This window comes from Fulmarus glacialis, unplaced genomic scaffold (genome assembly GCF_000690835.1).
Source record: "Fulmarus glacialis isolate BGI_N327 unplaced genomic scaffold, ASM69083v1 Scaffold47789, whole genome shotgun sequence".
NCBI lineage: Eukaryota > Metazoa > Chordata > Aves > Procellariiformes > Procellariidae > Fulmarus > Fulmarus glacialis.
In genome coordinates, this window is record NW_009232265.1 from 1,062 (window position 1) to 8,369 (window position 7,308).

General features: G+C 40.5%; 1 protein-coding gene across 1 annotated transcript; it reads right to left on the reverse strand.

Annotated features, from left to right (window-relative positions):
- Positions 1–479: 479 nt before the first annotated feature.
- On the reverse strand, positions 480–5,793 carry CEP57 (centrosomal protein 57kDa; the record flags this gene model as incomplete). The annotated part of the gene is given in 7 exon segments (XM_009584836.1): positions 480–716; positions 2,589–2,733; positions 3,392–3,636; positions 3,991–4,071; positions 4,215–4,319; positions 5,457–5,534; positions 5,761–5,793. Coding segments are annotated over 7 exon segments (924 nt in total), but the record flags the coding sequence as incomplete, so codon positions are not given.
- Positions 5,794–7,308: the final 1,515 nt, after the last annotated feature.

Consider the following 7,308-nt stretch of genomic DNA (forward strand, 5'->3'; position numbering starts at 1 on the left):
TACCTGTTCTCCCTTAGACACTCTCAGAGTTCGAGTAATGGCAGCTGCACACAGAACGGAACCGACAAAAGCCCTTAAGACTTGGGGACGCAGCATCGTTTTCAACAGGATGCGTCGAGAAGCCTCCCAATGCACAGTTCAACAGCAGCATGAAATCGCGCTGGCATTTCACACATGCCAACCCACATAAATGTGCAGTGCTTCGTGTGCTGAAAGAAAATGGAGGGGCTGCTGGAACCATAACACCTGGAGACCTACGTTCAGATTCGGTGGCTGGGTACCTTAAAAATGGAATGTGTTTTAAACTAGACCATAATATATACAATCAAACCCAGGGATGGAGAATTAAGGGCCCATATTTCAAAAGTGCACTTAGCATACAGTAGTCTCTTTCACATAGCAAGAAAGGCAGCTGCTTTATATCCAGAATGCGAGGAAGTTTGACCGGGATGGTGTCAAGAACATCCTCTGCAGAACAGTCAGTAGTCCCAGCTGATATCATCTTTCTGTAGGGAAGTCTGTATGGTCTGCATGTCTCTCAACAACTGAAGATTTTTCCGACTCTTCTCTCCAGGTTTCACTTTGATAGGACCAGCATTCTTTCCTTTTGTGGTTACTGTTGTTGTTACTTGAACCTCACTAACAGGGAACCTGCTGTCTTTTATTTGTTTAGCAGAAGTCTTTTTGGACTTGCATTCTCTCTTAAGTCTCTCTAGCTGAAAGATAAGCCCAAAAAAAAAAAAACATTAAGCAGTGACCTTGTTTCAGTTTATGTTCTGCAATTCTTCCAGGCAGCTGAAATATCCCACAACTCATCTCACCCAGCTAAGCAAATGGATGCTCCCAAGTCACCCTGAATAATAAATATTTTGTTTTCCTGACACAGCATTCCTATATTCACATCTTTAGAACTGTGTTCAGCTTATAGTTTGAAGTGCTAGGTTATCTCTTTAAAAACTGACAAGTTGATCATGGGGGAATGTCTCCATCATGAGCATAATAGAAGTAGTTTATTACGACAAAAGTTGATTTGTCACTGTTACCATCCAGTGATCAAAAAACAAACAGAAAACAAATTTTTCTCCACACACACTAGTGATTTTAATAGCTGGTCACTGTCAAGAGATGTAGCTTTAAAAAGAACACCAGAACTCTGCTGAGGTGAAGAGCTGGTATCCACACACAGCACTATAAATCACAGCTTGTAAGACTCGGTGCTCGGCAACGAGGACTGAGCTGGCATAAGCTTCAACAGGGAATTGGACAGAGTCTAAGGTGCAGACGCATTCATATTCTCAAACTGCAAAATGGCTGGCTTCCACGGTTCCCCTCACTTCAGGTAGTGGTGCTCCCTCCTCCTAGTTTATAGCATGCAGCAATTTCCCTAAATGCTGACTCCTAAAACTTCTGTCAACAGCTGGTCAGAAGCCTCAGTATATGCAGAATCATTACTACTGGGAACTACTACACATCTCTTTCTCTGCAACAGTTCCTCTGAAGATCTTAAGAGGTCAAATGTGAGTAATGTTTCTGTTTGAAAACATTTCACATGTCCATTTTGGATGTCAGCAGCAGTGCTCTCAGTACGTATTTTGTGTATAAGTTACGGCAGATGAGGGTGAACCTTGGTTCATATGAACCAAACCAGATTAAACATGGTGTTAAGCTCTTTGGAAGAATTTCACTAAAATGAATGAAGATTAGAGAAAACAGGGAACCAGTAGGTTTTATAGCTTTGGATGACTACACTATTCAAAACATTTTGAAAGTTGCTTTAAACTGAAACAGATATTTCAGGTTTTATAAAATGTAAATCAAAACATAAATAGGTCATTTACTCCAAGCAAAGCAGAACTGTTAAAAGATTCAGCTCAACAGTGAAAGCCCCTGGGAATCTATGCACCTCTCTAAATACAGTTTAGGTTACTTTCATTCAATGTGAAGCACAGCATTTCACGAGGGCTTTTCCCCACTATCTGTGCAGCTGGTTGTCGCTAGGGACCTCACGCAAAGCGGTTGCTTTGGTTCAGCACAGCTGTTTGACACATGCCAGAAGTGAGTGTGACTGATCAGAACACAAGTATCTCCTGACACATCAGATAGCCGACCAGAAATATCTCCCAGACAGACCGCTGGGGGCCCAGGAAGTAGACTCACACCTTTCAGCCCTATACGCCATTTCTCATCTTGTGTATTGCCCAACCAGCTTATGCTGTGTTTACAGAATTCAACAGCTGTGGGATTTGCAACTGTACAGTGGACAATCTTTTCCCTGTTTTGGGGATAAGAGTAGTGTAAAATGCAATGCAAGAATGGATGTGAAAACTCTCTCTGCCCAGGACAGGATGAAGAGTGAGCACAAGGGTGGCATGGTAAGACAGAAAGGATACTCCTGTAGAAATACTGGAATAGAAAGATGGAGGTATGCAGACTAAATTTGGGACATCAAAGCTAAAGCTAGGCACTACTGCTCTACATAGTTATTTCTGCTTTATTCAATTACTGCTAAATTAGGATAGAACGCAAAAAAACCCCAACCTTAAGATAGCAACTCAACAGAAGCATGAACATAGTCAAAAGTAACTCACCTGCAACCGATGCCTCCGGACTTTGCTGATCTGGTCTGCCTTTGCTTCCATCTTTCCCACCAGTGCCTCAAGTTCCCTCTCCAGATCTTCCCTCACTGCAATGGTTGGGGCTTCCTGGACAAGCTTTGACAGCTGCTGGTGATCACTAGCATGGAATTTAGACAGAACAAAGCTTGCATCAGACTCCCTTGGCTTCTAGTGCTTGTACACCCAGTTCAGAAATAACACTTCTAGGAAACCATAGCATCAGCAGCCAGACATGTCAACATGCCACAATGAACCAGTAAGAACAGTTTTGCTGGTTAGCAACATTATTACAGTAGCACATCCTGGTGGCAGGCTGCTGCAATCTTAAGTCTCAGTAACAAGTAGCTTCACAGGTTCTAAATAACCCCTTGAGGGTATGATATCAGCACTCATTCAGTTACTATTTTGCATATCTGTATCTACTGCAGTTGTGCGGTAGGATTCATATTCTGTCAACCAGGTCAAACAAAATGAATCAAGTAAAGCCGTCCTTTAATGGAGTATCTGGTCTGTTACCACACCTCTCCCCAACCCCTCACAAATTTGATACTGCGGTATATAAAAACAGGCATGCAGTCCACATTGTTTATCAGAATTTATTTTTAACTGCAAAAATAAATGACAGCCTCCGCAGCCAGTACAACAGAGAGATTATATGCCAGAGATTTCCCAAAACTAAGTCCCTTCTCAGGAAAAACCTTCCAACTTTAAAGCAGAAGGCAAAAATATGAAGCATCCACATTCATAATCTGCAATGGAGAATACGCCAAACTCACAAACTCATCTGCCCAAATTCATCTTGCAAAGTCAGCAGCACTTCCGAGAGCTCTTCCTGGGATGAAGAAGAGTCCTTTGGCAGAGATGACTTTCTGCTTTTGCTGGCAGGATGACCAGTACTGATGGGTTTTGCTAGCGGAGTATCATTTACCACACGACTGTTACACAAAGCTTTCGTGTGTTGTTTCATCAGGTGTAGGACATGTTGCACATTGGCGCCAACTGAATGACTGGGACTGGTAGACTGGAATAAAAAGTGGAAGAGACTTCTTTTAAATGGCATTGTCAACCACCTACTTGATAATAATGGAGAACATTTAAAAACAGTAACATTTTTTATTTGCTGCCAAGAATGTATTTTTTGTTTGAATGAATACGCACTAACAAGAGCAGCTTGACTAGCAGCATAGAGAGGACACATTTTTTTGGAAATGCTACTTCAGCAAGTTATCGATACTCAACAAGCCTATGGAAGGCAAACTGGAAGAGTCCAAGAAAATTAAATGATCTGACCACTGGGTGTCAGGAGTGCACCAAACCAAAGACACCTAAGGAGCTGCAGCTACTGAGCATTAAGCTTTGGAATTAAGCAGCTCACCTTCCCAGCTACAAAGGGTACATCACCCAGACACAGTCTGTAATGGGGCTGCGCAGTGAGATGGCCTGTACGAGAGCATTTCTGGAAGAAAGAATAGAGAAATGTTTATCAAAGATGACACTACAGCAAAACCATTTTCCCTTTGCTTTGTAATAAGAGGCAGACTACCTTCCTGACTGCATGCACACACCCTTATTTAACTCCTTCTCTTCCCCCCATGTTACCTTGTCCGGCTGCTTAGGTTTTTTCCTGGGTTTTCTTGCTTTTGGAGAAAGCAATGGTGATGCTGCTTGAATCAGTAGTCTGTTGGTTTCCAGGCCTGTCTGAAGCTTTAATTGAGGGAATAAGGGCAGTTACTGGAATTATATTAATAGATAATCAGAGACAGAGTAAGCTGAGAATTGCAAAACAAGAATTTTTAAAATACAGGCTCTCTGAAAGCAAGGGCTGCAAGTTTTTAGGATGCTTCTGCAGTCCAAGGTCAATTTAAACATTAAATAAGAATAATTCCTCTGGTAGCACTACTCATCACTAATCCTAGTACGTCAGAGAATTAGTCTTACTGCATTACTCCCAAGCAGGCAAGTGCCAAAACATCAGCTGTGCTTTACACTTTACAAAATGTTAGGGAAGTCGAGACACCCACCCTGCTCAATTATCCTGTGGCATATAGTTTACAGACAACTACTCCTTCTGTTCTATTAAACCTGACAGTAAAAAAACCCCAAACCATCTATTGGAAGAGTTAAGGTCAGGATTCTCACTGTCGACAGTGAGCTCTATACGCTTCGCTGTTCCTTCCAACAGGAAGCTACGGCATGGCTTTAGAAATCATCTCCTAACCAGTCTCAACTAGAAGCATTCACAGAACACAGAATAATTATTCATGATTAATTTGAGACACCCTTCCCCCCGCCCCCAAACTCATGGCAAAGGTTAATGCCAGAGCCTACATTACCTACATACTTCTTCAGCATACAATGAACATTTAATGAACACAACACTTCAAGGTTAGGAGAAGACCAGTGTCCTTATGGGTTCATAACCAATAGTATGTTGCCTCTTTTTTGCCACCTCCTACAGTATTTCTAGTTACAATTATGAACAAGGGAGCACACTTGTTGACCTTGATCTATTTAAAGCAGAGATCCCCATACATCCTCAACTGTGAATTAGTCTGAATTTCTACTCCTCTTTTCCAACTAGCTTCTTTTATTGAAGAAATCAAGCTTCAGTGCACAGGTGCTGTTAGAAAAAGGTTTCCAAAAGGCTCAGAGAACTTCAGAGCATTTGGCACCTCAGACAGGAGAGGGCAAAAAAAACCCCCAAAAAACCCAAAGACTAAACCAAGGTTTTCATTATTCTGTATATGGGAGGCACTTTCAGCAAGTTTAGTTGAAAAGGTGATGGAAAGGAAGAGCTAATTACAGTGCATACCAGGACAAAAGAAATTTCCTGTTGGTTACCTCAGCTGCTTTTTCCTGAACAAGCTTCCTCGCGTGTTCTTCCTCCTGAAGCTTGTGTTCCAGCTCTTTCATTTTTTTCTAGTCAAAATTGAATAAAAATAATAGCATTACTAATGAAACAATTATTTTCTTCCTGAAGCCTACAATACTAAGAGCCTGAGCAAAAGTATATGAGTTGAGCTTAGGACTTAAAGCTAAGTGAAGACTTCAGCATTAGAATGATTGCTGACATTTCGTCTGTATAGGCATAAATTCAGCAGTCAAGTGCTTACGCTTAACGCTTAATTGATTTTTCTATTTTTACTTCTGCAATTGGTATCTGAATTTAAGTCACAGCCTACAGGGAGAGCAATACACAAGGCTGTCTTTCTCTTTGGTTCTAAAAAAACCCTAGGAAGTAGGTTGTTTTGTGCACATTATCCTGAAAGATTTTGTACTACAAAAGGACTAACAAAGGTATATCATGTATCATTATAAGCTGAGAGAAGATTTGCTTTATTTAGACCACAAACGGTATTTTTGCTAATATCTGTAACTTAAACTCTTAGAAAAGAGGAATTTTTGAACATCTAACCACCTTGCTAATAAAGAAGAGGGAAGAAAGTTTACATGATGCCTCTGAGATATCTTTAAGCAAAACTGAACTGATTTCATCTTTTTATATGGTAAAAACATGTAAGAACTCTTTTGAAAGCCCTTTTCAAAGAAAAGGGTTAAGGGGAAAGGCACACATTTCTTTGTAAACCCTCCAACAAGATGAAAACCTTGTTTAAGCAGGATACAATGTGAAAGCTATTTGATAACTTTCTGATTTTATACAGCAAAGTGAAAAAACGATCCAGAGCTCCAGGACACAAAACAACTTCCCCTAAAGACTGATTATTCACAGAGCCACTAATCACACTTAAGGCAGAAAAGCATGCAATTCAAAGTAATAGCTGTATTTGTACACTTCCGTTTGTTTATAAACCCACTACACTGAGGTAGTAAATATTTCAATTCTGCTTTACTTAAGCATTAACTGCAAGATTAATGTAACCAGCTGTTATACAAAGGTGTTAAAAGGCAAAACCCTGGATAAACATTGAGGACAAAGGCACTATATAAAAGGAACCAACTTCTTCTGTTGAATAAAAGAACCTTTTTGACTATTTTTTTTTTTTTTCATTCAAATCAGATATATTCCAGGTAACTTTAAATCATCTTCTGCCCTTCACAGCATGCAGCACAATATTTGATTTCCATGTGGTCAGTCTCACAAAGATCTTTGGTTATCCTGTTAAGTATGACAGAATTTTTAATATGAAAATACTGAAGCAAATCTTCTGTTTGAACTGAAGACTGATATGAAGCTGGACCAATGCTTTTATACTGAAATGAATGACTATTCACTCACTCAGCTGTTTAGCTGCAGTGTGCAGCTCAAACTGCACAGCAAGAGTATATCTTATTGTGTCATCAGTGATACACCCTGCTAGAAATTATCTATCCAAGTTGTATTCCCAAAAGAAATTTTTTTTCTTGCTTATAGAAAAAAAGCATTACGCGGACTACTGGTCCATCACTGAGAGGGAGAGGCCAGAGGGCCAGCTAACAGCAAACACAGATGTTCCCCAGCCACACTGCCCATCACGTAAGGCAGCAGGGCACAGAAAGCGCACTGCCGGTCAGCACTGGGCTGCCTAAAACACTCTGCTCAGTCACCACTAGCTGCTGCAAAAAATTTCAATGAAAAAATAGAAATAAAATATTTCAATGTCTATTTTTGCCTGTTTTCTAAGGGAAATTAAGTTTCATGCAATCACCTCACTCACAGAATCACGGAATCACAGAATAGTTTGGATTGGAAGGG